At 37.6% G+C, this 15,432-nt stretch overlaps 1 protein-coding gene across 1 annotated transcript in view; it reads right to left on the bottom strand.

Moving 5' to 3' along the window:
• LOC107560868 (kelch domain-containing protein 8B-like) overlaps positions 1-12,207 on the bottom strand; it is a 68,236-nt gene extending 56,029 nt beyond the window's left edge. The window contains exon 1 of the mRNA XM_016245142.1: positions 10,262-12,207. Coding sequence (XP_016100628.1) covers positions 10,262-10,652 — 391 coding nt within the window. The 5' untranslated portion in view covers positions 10,653-12,207. The remainder of the gene's footprint in view (positions 1-10,261) is intronic.
• Positions 12,208-15,432: the final 3,225 nt, after the last annotated feature.

Genomic DNA, 15,432 nt, shown 5'->3' on the forward strand with positions numbered 1-15,432 from the left:
CTCTTCCTGCTGACTTGAATGGTGATGCTTCCCGTTTGTCAGTTGATGGCCTTTCATTTTTAACCAGAAATGTGCACGCTGCTTTTCTGATGTTCACTGAAGTTTTCCATGTCTTTTTCCCGTGTCACTTGAAATGTTTCCGTTTTGAATCGTTGTTACCAAAGGCGAGACATGTGAGGAAAAAATTAACGATCAGTTGTGGGACTATATTCTGTCATAAATCGCATACCATTCATTGCTGAACTTTCTACTGTCCGTTACTGGAAATTAAATTAAATTAAATTACGGGTTGATATGTCCCGATCTCAATAAAGTTTGCACATGCTTTTGGTCCGTGAATTAGATCTAATAATAATAATAATAATAATAATAATTATTATTATTATTAACCCGTCCATTGCCAATCACTATTTTGACAGTGAATCCCGCATAAATATGCGGATGTCATTCCAGAAACTTTGCAGGGTGTAGCCTATGTGTCCGAAAAATAAAGTTTCATACAAATTCTGAATGGATTATACCCTAGAAAGTGTGCAAAGCGCGCTCCCTTCATCACTAAAAAGCGTCACTCATCTTTGTTCATCGCGATCTTACAAAGTTCCATTATAATCAATGAAGCTCTCTAAACTGCACAATGAATCTCTTATTTACATCGCGTCTGCACTTAGTCATGAGATGATTCACAGGCGAGCAAAACTGCGGCGCTTTCAGCGGTGAGTGAATTCTGACGAAAAGTTTCTGATTGGCCATTGCGTTTAAGAAATTAACAGATATGTCTGTGATTGGTTACATTGCTCAATGCTGCAAAAACATGTTGAGGGTATTTAGCGCTTGGCTAGGCGCTCCAATTGCAGTGGGGCCGATATCAGGGATTCCATGCAAATATGTTAGAAACGATGCATCACGATACAAATGCCGACTTGTAGCCGATACACACTTTTTAAACCGATACATCGCATCGTTAACTTTTTATGACGATGCACCGAGCGAAGCAGGGAATCTTCCCATATATGGGGTGCTGTGTGTACATTAATGAGGAAAAAAATTAACTTAAATGATTTTAACAAATGGCTGCAATATAACAAAGAGTGAAAAATTTAAGGGGGTCTGAATACTTTCCATACCCACTGTATATATGTGTGTGTGTGTGTACATACACATATTTTATTATGTGTTTATGTTTAACACTACATGAACTACTTTGGTACAGAATGTACTGTAGTCTGAGAATCTTGTGTGATTGTAACGATACAGAAAGAAATCTTTTTAAAATAATATTTTTAGGTATTGAGGGCAATGTGACTTCAAAGATCAGTGAATGAAACAGACAAAAAAACTTCCATAAAATCACACACACACTCAGATACAATCAACATCAGACATGCACACACACACACACACACACACACACACACACATAGGTTGACTGGTTTCAGAAAAGACTAATGAGCTCTACAGTGATTGAGGATGCATTTAGATCAGCTCAATTAGAAGAGCATCAAAAATGCACCTCAACACAGGTGTCAGAAAGAAAGAGAGATGGGACAGAGAGACATGATGGAAATTAGCAGTTGTATGTATTCTTCCCTATTCTTCACGCTTCCTCAGAAGAAAGTGGCCCGGCACACCACACAGCGATCAAACGTGTGCCGCACACAGAGGTCGCAAAGCAACATCAAACAGCCCTTGCACAATAGCAGAGAGGAAGGGACTAATGCTTTCAGCGTCTTTTATTTTAGATTGCGTGTATGTGTGCACGTAATGAAGGTTTGCGGTTGGGATTTCCGTGTACGTGCAAAAGCTACATTGTGTTCTTTGAGCACCATCTGTGTCGCAAGTTACCGCATCCAATAATAAAAGAATTAGTAGGTGAAACTTAAATTTTTCAAAAATTTTAGTTTAAAGTGTGTTTGTTTGCACAGCTGTCTCGTTCCTACGTGAAGCAGAGATGGATGTGTTACCATAGTGATCTGCATCTCCGCTCACTCCCCAGACAAATTTATATAATGAGATCACACAAACACATGCACACACGATACACGACATCATCTTCACGGCTGTGGCGATAACCGAATGACAAACACATGCTAGTCTAGTAACATTTTATCAGCAGCTTGCACACCTACACACAGCATGGGCTGCTTTAAGACATGTGCTAACAAGACCAAATCAGATGCACCGCACATCTAGACTTCACATAATACCATTCCAAAACGACATTATCTGCACTGTAACTTGGAACAAAATCAATGCAGCTGGTTTATGAGAATCTAAAGAGAATCGAGAGAATCTAAAACACAAAGGCTTCACTTTTTTGGACACATCAACTGTTGTCTCTGAACTAAAATGCAACTAACCATCAGTCAAATATAGTGCTATTCAAACAATTTGTGGCCCAAATTCATCTGTCACTTGTTATAAGCTGGACAAAATAGATAGATGTCAACATGGACAGGTAGTGTAACTTTTCCTTCTCCTCAAAAGCCACAGAAAAATATGCAGGCAGTTAAAAAAAAATAAAACAATGTTTAAAGCAAGCCTGTTGAGTTTTTCATAAGGTTCTGATGACAAAATAAATACATTTAAATTTAATTTATTATTATAATATATTAAATATATTAAACAAAATTTGGAGACTAATTTGGACTAACGTAAATGTAGCAAAACAACTAAATGAACTTAACCTTACAACTAGAGATGTTCATTTCGGTTATTTTTCCTAACCGACAACCGATGCTCGTTAGATTGTTAACCGTTAACCGACAAGATTATTTTAAATTAGAATTGAATTCAGTTAGAAAGGATAAGTGTCATGCCCCATTAAAAATACTAACATTTGTTTCCTGGGGATTAATTTTACATGTTATATATATATATATAAAACTAATAAATAGGCCTATACGAGAAACATATTTTTACTTAAATTATAGATTAAGAAAATAAAAGAAAAACAAGTAGCCTAGTATGCAGAGTTTCGGTTCATTTTTGTGCTGCGCGAAAGGAAGGCTTCTTTAGGCTTATTTTACAAAAGCACAAAAATTGTTTTTATTGTGAATGTACACAAATAAAGGCAAACCTTTTACAATTATGATTAACTTTAGGACTAAAAGGAGTAGTTTCTTCCACTGTTAGAAGGAAAAAAATTAAAGTGATTGCGCCGGCGCCACATGCACGCACAGTTAAGCATTGCTGCCTTGACAATGCAGCCTGTTCATTATCATAATAAAATACAGTCAGTCAAACATATGGAAAAAAAACTACGTAGTAAAAAAAATATGTAGTAAAATCTGTTAAGCCGTTAAGGTTAAGTGTTATCACTGTACCGCCGTGATGTTATGTGCAACATTTTGTTTTACGTGGATATTGGAACGCGAGTGAAGTACATAATAAATAATCATTTGCCATTCAAATACATCGCGAATATGGAAACATTTGATTTTGTGTGAATGAGAGACCCAACTTTGGTTTCAGTTTCGTTTTAACCTAAATTAATTCATTTTGGCTTGTCATTTATATTGCTATAGCTTCTTATATTTTTAATTCTTGTTCTTTTCTAAATACTGTTTATTGAAATGATTTGTCATGGAGTGAGGGGAACTAAAATAGCCTAGCTATGTTTACAGTGTTTATTATAATGTTTGTAAACATTTTGCGTTGGCATTAGGCCTATTTCTGAATGAAATATTAAAATGCGACTTATGGTTTTTTTCCCTAAAAAACAATTTTTTTTATATGCGTAGCATATTTTAAACATGCAGCAAACCGTTTTAAATATTTTGATAAATTACTGAAAAAATAAATAATTAAATTACTTTTTAAACCGTTATGTATTATTCGGTCAAAATTCTTACCGTCGGTTAACCGGTTACTGGTTAAATGGTTAAAATTAACATCCCTACTTACGACTGAATATGCTGAGGCAAACATTAACCATGTTCTGCTAAAATGTGTTAAATTTTTATTCATTTAGGTGAACTGACTCACTTGGATGGTTTATGCAAATGAACTAATTCAAAACAACAATTCAGCCATTTGAGTACCAGCGTGGCATTTTAGGTCTTATAATTGAAAATTGTTCATTTAAAAATGCTAGAAAAATACAGCTGATTATGAATCATATTTTAAAATCTATTGAATCTATTGTTAAAAAGATTTTGCACACCAAAAAGGTAATGAATGTGTTATACAGACAATGTTTGCATCTGACATATTTAATTGTAAGAAGAAAATGGGTCATTTAGGAATTTGAGCCATTTCCATCTGAAATCAACATCAGAGAACGCACTATAGTATCTCATGAATAATCATGAGACTGCAGAGCTTTATCCTATGAGAAGGTGTGGCCTCATAATTATTCATGACACCATGTGACATTTTCTCAAGACCTGCACTTCAAACGCTCAGGCACTTCAGCGATGCCGTCCTAAAACACGTTTCATGCGTCTTGTCTACTTGGCTTCCAGCGCATATGCTTTTAATCAATGACAGATGTTTATGTGCAACAAGAATTTATTACATAACAGTTTCTAGATTTATGGAGAGGTGGACCAGGGCTCATTTGAGATGTTTCCACTAACACAAACAGCATCAATCCATGATGTTTGACACATCCATACATCCATAGTCTGAGTGTGTTAACCAAGTATAATTAACTAATTATACACATCAATTATATATATCTCAAAATTTATTAAAAATGCAAATGCTCATTTAAGTATATTTTCAAAGCATAATACAAATGCAAACAGTTCAGCATTTATGTGTTTAAAGTATAGGCATAAATCTTATTTATTCATAATTCATTCGTAATTTAATTTGTTGAAATTATTAATAGTTTGATGCTTGACAAGCTACAGCTTCTCCATGTAAGCACATTTTCTGCAGTTTCTTGTTTGTTTAACATTGACACAATCATATAGCACAACAATATTTTTTATTACAGATTTTTTAGCACTCAATAATGAGGAAAACTGTAAGAGCTGACCTCAATTCTTACTTGTACAGTTATCTTTTAAAGAAGCAGCACTCTCACTGCATTTCTGCATACCGTTTACCGAGGGAAAGCTCACTTAGCCTGAATCACATACTTTCAGGAAAAATGGACCAAATGGGTCTACCAGGATTACAGCAGAGACATTCACCGACATACTTTCAAATAAATCATCTCCAGGAGCTTCTGTACAACCTAAAAGCTTCTTTTATGACGCTTCTATTTAAACAAAGTATAGTGAGTGTGAAATATAGAGATATCCGTAGATCCAGTGTGTCTAGAGGACAAGCGAAAAAATGGTTTGGATTGTCAGATGGACTATCGGAGCAAGCAGTTTGGAAGAGTCTCTTACTGTGGTGTATTTGATGAACACAGAGGGCATTACAGGTATTAAGGGGGCAGAAGGGCAATAAGCACTTCTCTCTGCCTCTCTTGTGAAGAGAGTAAGAGGCAAGTAGCAGAGCAGCAAGTGAATCATGGATTGGCATTGCAACTCAGCCTGTTCCGTTCTAAAAATGTCTCTGGGTCAAACACACACACAAATGCATACACACACACACACACACACACAGAGATTTACACACCTGTTGCCTGGCAACAAGAATGCTCTCTTGATCAAATTATGGTAGGAAAGTGAGAGGGATGGTAGAGAGGGAGATACAGATAGCAGCAGTCAGAGAGAGAGACAGAGACCACTGTCACAGGGTTGCTAACTTAAGCAGAAGAAAACAACTGACAATTTCTTTTCTGGACAACTTAAGAAGACCTTTATCTATATACTATACTGTATATGCTTTTTGAGATGTATTAACACATTGAGAGATGTATTTTGTATGTGGAAGGGATGGATGATAGAATCAGAAAGAATCAGAATTTAAACTGATTAAATTTTTAATCTCAGGCATTTTTCAATATCAGCTAAAATAATTATAAGTTTATTAATCAATTATAATCAAATAATTATCAATTATTTTGTAAATCGGTGCATTCCTGATTTTCATGTCATACAAAAGTGTCCCACATCACATATCAATTTAGCTACCTAGTAATTATATTATATATTATGAATAAATGAACTTTTCCACGACATTCTAATTTATTGAGATGCACCACTTATGTACTTATGTGCGTAGTAATCTGTCCTCAACCATGCTCACATTCATAAAACCAAATCAAATCAATTTGTAAAATCAAATTCAATATCAAATTTAGTTAACAACACAGTAACAAATCCAGTGAAAAATGTGCGCCAATGCAAAAAACTGACTGAACGTGACTAATTGTCTTCACATTTCACCCTTCAAAAAATGCATGCATTACCCTTCAAAAGTTTGGGGTCAGTATGATTTTTTAAAAAGAAATTAACACTTTTATTCAGTAATGATACTGTACATTAAATGTATCATAAGTGAGAGCAAAGACATTTATAATGTTATACAAAATATTTTGATATTAAATAATAGCTATTCATTTTTAGCTATTTCAATGTTTTTAGCATTGATAATAAAAAGAAAATTATCTTAAACACCAAATCAGCATATTAGAATGATTTCTGAAGGATCATGTGACACAGAAGACTGGATTAATGGTGCTGAAAATTCCCTAAATTTTGAACAGAGTATATACAGTGTGTGTGTGTGTGTGTGATAGCAACAGCAAATGTAATGGTTTTCTTACCCAACTTGCAGAAAACCTGTTTGTTTTTCACATTCATCACTTTATTTGTTTTCTATTCTAATCTGTCATTTACAATGCAGACACAAAATTGACATAAATACCAATGTGTTCTCAGCAATATTTCAGGAGCTAAACAAAAACGTGAGACAAACTGCATCCCGCATTGGATTTAACATGGGATGAGTCAGTAACATATTGTTATGGTTGGCAACCCTATCTGACATTCGTGTTTCCTTCAGAGCGCTGGAGAGACACTCTGTTCCCTCAGTTATAAGTCTGAAATCAAAAAGACCTTGTCTGCCTAAATAGCCATCTACTCCAAGTGACAAACAGGTCAGCATGATTCTGATACGTCCTCACACTTCAGCACACACTCAAACTTCACACCAGATAACAGCACACATCAGAACATTCATGTTTAACAGCAAAGATATAAGGACTTCTGTGGTTTTGACCAGCCACAGCTGCACTTCTCAAGCTTGAGTCTCTATTACTGTCTTTATCACAAACAGTATCAGCTAAAAAAAATCCTTCTTCTTTCTTATGATTGAAATCAATTCAGTATGGGATGTCTTATTTACAAAATCCAGATGGTTTGGCTCAGACCCTGATTGATATTCGGATACAGAACGTGTCCGATAAGCCAAAGGGGTGCAAAGGAACATGGGATTTCAAAGCCATACAAATACAGATTGGACCCTCAAAGCAATTTGCCCCTAAGATGACGTGAAGGATATCAAAGAGAACAAGCACCACTGACAAAAAGAGAGAGAGAGAGAGAGGTGAAAACAGAGGTCTTTGATACTAAGGCCTGGAAACAAAATTATGGCTTCATACGGCCTGTTTTAGGACCTTCATGCTTTTTGTGACACAAAAGGACATGATGAATTACGATGATACGATGATACGATGCGATAGACTGTCAGTAGAAAATGAAAGAAACGTTGTGTCAGGAACAATCTGGTAAGTTAGATGGATCTCACAGCAGCTTGTGTCAGAAAATAAACCCCTTCAGGATGATAAAAAAAAATTGTGTCAAGGTCCTGATCACCCTGATGTAATAATGACAAATTATTAAATTATGACATTACACGGCTGCTTGCCAAGTAAATGAATTAATGTACTAAAATTATCAGAAATCATTTTATAATGTGAAAGAAAACAGACATGAAACTACAGCATAGCGTATGAGGTCATACACTCATTATACAAAAATATTTGACCAGCAAGAAACAACTATTCCAGAAAGCTGTATAATAATATCTTTCAAGTTTAATTTATCAGGCCACATGGTGGTGGCATATGGCAATTAGCATGTGCTTGTTTTAATAAGGCAAGGCATGGATCATGCTGGTATTTTTATTCTTGTATGATTTGTGCACCCTGAAAGGGAACACAAGAGACTCTAACTTTATGGAGACTGAACAACAGAGGCATAACTATTAACACACTAATGCACATGGATAAACACACGTTACACAATCCTGCAGCTCCTTCCCCAGAGCACTCATGTTCTTTCAGGTCCGCTTCATGAAAGAGATAAAGTCTTATAGGTTTGGAACAACACAAGAGTGAATAAATTATATTTAATTTATTATTATTATTATTATTATTATTATTCTGTGATGCCTATTAATAAGTAACAATAATATTAATAATTGATTATTTATTATTATAAATTTTTTAATTATTTAATTTTTTTAAAATGTCAAATATCAAGGGTGGAACATGCTTGTGCAAAAGTAAACCCTATAGTGTTTTGGTGCAAGAAACCTTGACTAACCTTATAAGTAGACCTAGAAAAAAATATATTTATGATATGGGCTCTTTAAGATGTCTCCCTCACATCCTCAATATTATTATTTTATGACAAACACCTAGAACCACAGCTCACATGCTAATTTCAAACGATCTGCTGCTGTAGGTAAATGAGCAGACAGTTCATTTATAATTCTGCGGACATGACCAAAGTATTCATTAAAGAACCACATGCTTATGAGCTCTCTCTGGCACATGAATACAGGTGTTGTTTTAGCCGGCCTGCTGATAGCTTTAAAACGGATCCACAGAACTGATCAGTCCGGGCCTGAATACAGCTCAGCTGGTGAAATGCGGCTTAGCAGAAGTGAATCCCTGTGAATAAACACTCTTCCTCGGGGTCTCAAACTGGACAAATTGTCACCTGAACACACACCTACACAAGCTAAATAGGAGGGAGAGACTTTTCTCTGCAGTGTAATGCTTTGTGTCACAATATGGCATGACTGATGCCTTGATTTGGAGCTGGTATATCCGGAGCACTCTAGAGGCGCCGGCTACAAGAGACATTCATTAGAACCACAGTGACTGTAGAAAAGATAAAAGCAGTCAAGATTATACGGCTAATCGTGTTCTGAAGGGAGGCAGCAGAAAGACGAGAGAGGAACCAATCTTTGTTTTCACCAATTAGTCTAATGTTTTTCTACACACTGCTGCTTCCTGATGTTTGAGAACCAAACAATGACCGTTTAGCCTGAGAGCAGCAGAAATTCATCAAGACAATTTAGGTAAGAAGTATTATTGTCTTGTTTTTCTGTAAAACATCTAAACATCCTTAAAAATGCGTTCAATTTACTTGGCGAACAATATGATATGCTAATACTTTTCACTTTTTATTCATTTATTCCAAAAATAAATAAAAATGCCATTCAAGCATACAAAGAATATATTTTTGTATGATTAGCATGTTTTTAATTTCCATATTAAAGTTGCTGAGCATAAAGTAAAACATTTCAGGGTGATACAACTGCCTGATACCACTAGAAAGAAAAAAAACCTTATTAAAAGAATGACATTTTTGAAAAGTATTTTGTATTAGTCTTTATTATTTTTTTTTGCTTCAGTATTAATATTTGAAAAACATTTGTCTGTCAAATAAGCAAGTGGTGTAACTAGCATTCAGAAATAACTCAACAGGAAATGACATCACAGAGAGTGATGCTGACTGACTGCGTGCCAAGATCAATTAGATATTATTTTAAAAATATTAAAATAATAGATATTTTGACTTTTGAGGCAGGTTAGTTCAGATTGTGGTGCGCCTCCCCCAAAAAGTAATGACACTTTTTAATGAAAAATTCCTGATAATTGTTAAAATGTGTTTTTCTTGAAAAATATATATGGAAAAAATATACGGAATTAGTATGTGTATGATCACGTGCAATCAAGGTATGGTGTAGAAACTAATGAGCACTTTTCTTTTTTCATGGACACTCTTACTTCTCATTAACCCCAGAAGCAAACTAGCAAAAAATACTAAGACTTATTTTCAGAGAAAATGCAATTAATTAAGTTCATTTTTCTTACCCCATTGTCAAATTAGGCATAAACAAACAATATTTAGTGAGGTTCATGCCTAATTTGACAACAGGGTAAGAAAAATAAGCATAATTAATGGCATATTCTATGAAAACACGTCTTTTAATATCTTATACAATTTTGTTTCAAGTTTTTAGACTTTGTTTTACTTGGAAAAACTTTTTTGCAGTGTAACAATAATAATAAAAAAATTGACCAGTGCAGTCTTTTCAACAAAGAAGGAAACACTGTTCTTACCGTTCTCCAGTGTGGTGATCCCCATGGAGGGCTGCCCCAGTCCCGTCTTCCTCTCCCACTTGCCCTCATCAGGGTGATACACTTCCACCGAGGCCAGCGGGCTCTGCTGTGCATCCATGCCTCCCATGACCATCAGCTGGTCTCCGACAACCACGGCAGACGCCCCGGCCCGTGCAGTGGGGAGAGGGGGCAGCTCACACCAGCGCTGGTTCTCCAGATCCAGCACCTCGGCTGAGTCCAGAGGGAGGCCATTCTCGCTGCAGCCCCCCAGCACATAGAGGCGTCCGGCCCAGAGCACAGGCGTGCAGTACACCCGCTGCGTGGCCATGGAGGGGAACACCTCCCAGTACAGAGACTTCACCGGGCTCAAAGCCATCTCTGGGATGGGCATGGCTCCAGGACGGCACGCCGGCAACAGAGCATGACACAGGCACGGAGGGGGAGGGCAGAGGAACGCAAAACTCAAGGCAAATGCATCAACGATCCACCAGGCTAGAGGCTGCAACTGTCAGTCTGCCAAAGACCTCTCTCGCTGGTAGGGGGAGAAGAGCGTTTCCTTTAGCGCTGTCTGAGAAGAACTAGCCCTCACTCCCTCTTGATGATTTATTCATTTTTGTTGCTGTTCTTAAAAGGTGCATCAGGCCCTTTTAAGTCTTTCCTGTCGTGTTCCATGAGCCGTGCAGTTGTAAAAATATATGGCAAGAATGTGTAACCCTGACACGAAATAAACTAATTTATCCACGTGGAATGCCGCTCTGTTGTCCTTCCAAATGTGTCGGTGCGACCCTCATGGTTGCCACTGCAAGGAACAGAAAAAGAGAGACAGTAATAGAGCAAGCACAAGATAAAAGACAATATAATCTCGGTAATCAAAGAGAAAATTCCCAGCTTGCCGAAAACTGATGTGTGGACGGAGGCGAGCTGTTGGTGGAGCTTGTGGTGCTCATCTGATCCGCTCTTACACTTATTCAAATAAACCGTATAATTCAAGGGCCAGAGCGCTGACATTTACCATTCACTATTTACTGCCAGGGGCTCAAGTGTAGATGTACGTGTGTGTGTGTGTGTGTGTGTGTGTGAAGGTGTTTGGCCACAGAGCAGCAGTCTGGCCCTCTCCAAAGGTCACTGCGTCTGCAGGGACCAGCGGCCCTGGATAGTCACTGAAGCAGGCTTAATTTAATTAAAGGCTTCATTATGGCGGGATGTGTGAATGGGACGTCAGTGGAGGAGAGAAAGAGAAGCACTAGAAAGGTTACAGACGTTACACTCAAAAACTTACTAGGTGCACGTGTGAAAGAGAGTGGGATCTCTTGCGCTTCTTTTAGGAAATCGCATAGGTAAAGAGAACAAAAAACGTGAGGAAAGCAGATCTGATGTCTCTGTGCATCCCTCTAAAAAATGGCAGCGTATCTCCAGATGTAGAGATGCTTCCTCCGTGGTCTAAATCGGTTTGGCTGTGTAATTAAGATGCTGTGGATGTTGAGCCCAAGCCACATGCTACGACACACAGTGCAGGAGAGCTAACGCCTCCAGAGTGACTAAAAATTATGCAGAAAAACATCAGTTTCATCTGGAGCAAAAGTGCTGCCGCTGGGCTCTCTCACTGAGTACAATTAGTCCATATCATATGACACCATCAAGCTCTTCTTTGGGTTTAAAGATAAAGGGGCAGTTTTGTAAGTAAAATTAATCCTGTCTGTCAGCTTTTAGTACACTTTCCTTGGCTTTTCGTCCATGTAGAGAGAAAAGACAGACACCCAGGTCTCATTTCCTACAGATGATGTCAGGAACATGGGAAAAATCCCAGCTGTTTAAGCTCTAGTTTCCTTACTGTAGACTTTAATCCACATAGAAAGAAGAATCTCCCCGGATTTGTGGGAGATGATGTCGTCACGGGTATGTGCTGTCCAGTAGATCCGTGGGATAAACATCAGCTCCTGTCTGCATAGCCTAGAAAACACAGAGGAAGTTACAATAAACAAAACTAAGTACTGTAAGAATGATGGAAGGAGAAAAAAGAGGGAGAAAGAGGCAGAGAGACAATTAGAGAAACAGATGTTTATGTTGTGTTTTTGGAAGGACTCCTATCTATAATTAGGCAGAGACATCATGTCTTGCATAAAGAGTCATATTGAGGCTAAAAATGCAGATGGCAACCAAACTAGAAGCATATAAGTCTGTGTTTATAGTTAACACCACTAAAAACCGTTCATAATAAAAATACAGACTATGGCGTGTCTAAGCATCTTTTTCCTCCCCAGTGAGTGAATTCACTTGTGCTATTATGTTTTTAAAAAACCTTTTGGGACCCGGCGGTAATGGTGTCCTAACCTATGAAATTGATTTTCTATGAAGTATGTGCTCACAGGGAGAAATTTCTGCACTCACTTCTCCACTCTAACTTAAGGTGAGCTGTATTTAGAGCCAGAGCCCTAAAAAGGCACGATTTGACAGAAACGTGTGTTTTTTAAGGGTGCTGTATTCTACTGAAGCAGGGAAAGCTGTTTTTCTTCTTATTTTTTCCGTCAGGTAGCAACTATGATGAGAGACCCCGAGACAGGTGCAGTCTTCATTTAGGCACATTTCTCAATTTCAGACAGTTAGAGGCCCTTGAATCCTCAGAGCACACAGCAAGATCACATGCACAGACAGCTGTTAAGGTTTATAAAATAAAATTAAAAAAACACACATTTAATGAAATCAAAAACAGAGATGCACAACTACACTGGAAAAATAATTTCCTGAATGGGTATTTTCATTTTGTTTTCCCATTAAAAATACCTAGTGTGTGTGTGTGTGTGTGTGTGTGAAGGTGTTTGGCCACAGAGCAGCAGTCTGGCCCTCTCCAAAGGTCACTGCGTCTGCAGGGACCAGCGGCCCTGGATAGTCACTGAAGCAGGCTTAATTTAATTAAAGGCTTCATTATGGCGGGATGTGTGAATGGGACGTCAGTGGAGGAGAGAAAGAGAAGCACTAGAAAGGTTACAGACGTTACACTCAAAAACTTACTAGGTGCACGTGTGAAAGAGAGTGGGATCTCTTGCGCTTCTTTTAGGAAATCGCATAGGTAAAGAGAACAAAAAACGTGAGGAAAGCAGATCTGATGTCTCTGTGCATCCCTCTAAAAAATGGCAGCGTATCTCCAGATGTAGAGATGCTTCCTCCGTGGTCTAAATCGGTTTGGCTGTGTAATTAAGATGCTGTGGATGTTGAGCCCAAGCCACATGCTACGACACACAGTGCAGGAGAGCTAACGCCTCCAGAGTGACTAAAAATTATGCAGAAAAACATCAGTTTCATCTGGAGCAAAAGTGCTGCCGCTGGGCTCTCTCACTGAGTACAATTAGTCCATATCATATGACACCATCAAGCTCTTCTTTGGGTTTAAAGATAAAGGGGCAGTTTTGTAAGTAAAATTAATCCTGTCTGTCAGCTTTTAGTACACTTTCCTTGGCTTTTCGTCCATGTAGAGAGAAAAGACAGACACCCAGGTCTCATTTCCTACAGATGATGTCAGGAACATGGGAAAAATCCCAGCTGTTTAAGCTCTAGTTTCCTTACTGTAGACTTTAATCCACATAGAAAGAAGAATCTCCCCGGATTTGTGGGAGATGATGTCGTCACGGGTATGTGCTGTCCAGTAGATCCGTGGGATAAACATCAGCTCCTGTCTGCATAGCCTAGAAAACACAGAGGAAGTTACAATAAACAAAACTAAGTACTGTAAGAATGATGGAAGGAGAAAAAAGAGGGAGAAAGAGGCAGAGAGACAATTAGAGAAACAGATGTTTATGTTGTGTTTTTGGAAGGACTCCTATCTATAATTAGGCAGAGACATCATGTCTTGCATAAAGAGTCATATTGAGGCTAAAAATGCAGATGGCAACCAAACTAGAAGCATATAAGTCTGTGTTTATAGTTAACACCACTAAAAACCGTTCATAATAAAAATACAGACTATGGCGTGTCTAAGCATCTTTTTCCTCCCCAGTGAGTGAATTCACTTGTGCTATTATGTTTTTAAAAAACCTTTTGGGACCCGGCGGTAATGGTGTCCTAACCTATGAAATTGATTTTCTATGAAGTATGTGCTCACAGGGAGAAATTTCTGCACTCACTTCTCCACTCTAACTTAAGGTGAGCTGTATTTAGAGCCAGAGACAGCTGACAGCTGTTAAGGTTTATAAAATAAAATTAAAAAAACACACATTTAATGAAATCAAAAACAGAGATGCACAACTACACTGGAAAAATAATTTCCTGAATGGGTATTTTCATTTTGTTTTCCCATTAAAAATACCTAAACATCCTTGAAACATAATTTATCAAAGGAGTTAAGAATAAACTTAATTCAATGTTGATATATCAAGTCTTAATATCATATGCAAACTATGGTTTATGTAAATAGGTTTACACATTGTTATTAGAAAACAAGACAAAAATACTAATTAAGAACAGATGTTTGTAATAGGACTATGTGCATTTATTTGACAAAAGGCAGTCTTGTGGATGAGTCCAAATGATAATAGCCTGCAAAGACAAGAGCGTCAGCAAGGACAAAAACAGCATAGTGCGCATGTCTTCTGTTTCATATCCCCGTATCCCTCCTTTACACTGCAAGGATGTTTGTCCTTGTTAAGCACTAGTGTGTGAACTGTAAAAGGCAAAAACAAAAAATAAACAAACAAAAAATATTATTTCCCTTATTAAACCTGTGAACTCTGAAGGCCAAGAGCAGAGTCATGCCAGACAGCCAGACAGAGAGACAGATAGACGGACAGATGGCAGTGCTATTATGTGTTGGAGAACACAACCTGTAGGGAATCCTATGGAAATGTTTTAATTCATTATGATGCTTAATTAATAGGATGAATTACAATTGCTAAGCAGGAAAGGAGTCAAACCGTAAGATGGAACATTCTGATCCCTTATCAACACAGTACTGAATGAAAAAGATGGACTGGCCTTGGGCACAGCTGACAGTTTTCCAGAAACATACTGTTGGATGAATCAAGTATTTTGTACAAACAGTTCTTGGTTTCAGCAGAGCCTCCATGTCTGCTTGGTAAGACTTCTGGCTCTGTCTTCACTCTGTCTGCGCTGGAAGAGACAGAGGCATTATTCTCTCTTAAAGATGGGTTCAAGTCCGTGCCTGAGCTCCAGATAACATT

This window comes from Sinocyclocheilus grahami, unplaced genomic scaffold, assembly GCF_001515645.1.
Source record: "Sinocyclocheilus grahami isolate Dianchi unplaced genomic scaffold, SAMN03320097.WGS_v1.1 scaffold747.1, whole genome shotgun sequence".
NCBI classification, from domain to species: domain Eukaryota; kingdom Metazoa; phylum Chordata; class Actinopteri; order Cypriniformes; family Cyprinidae; genus Sinocyclocheilus; species Sinocyclocheilus grahami.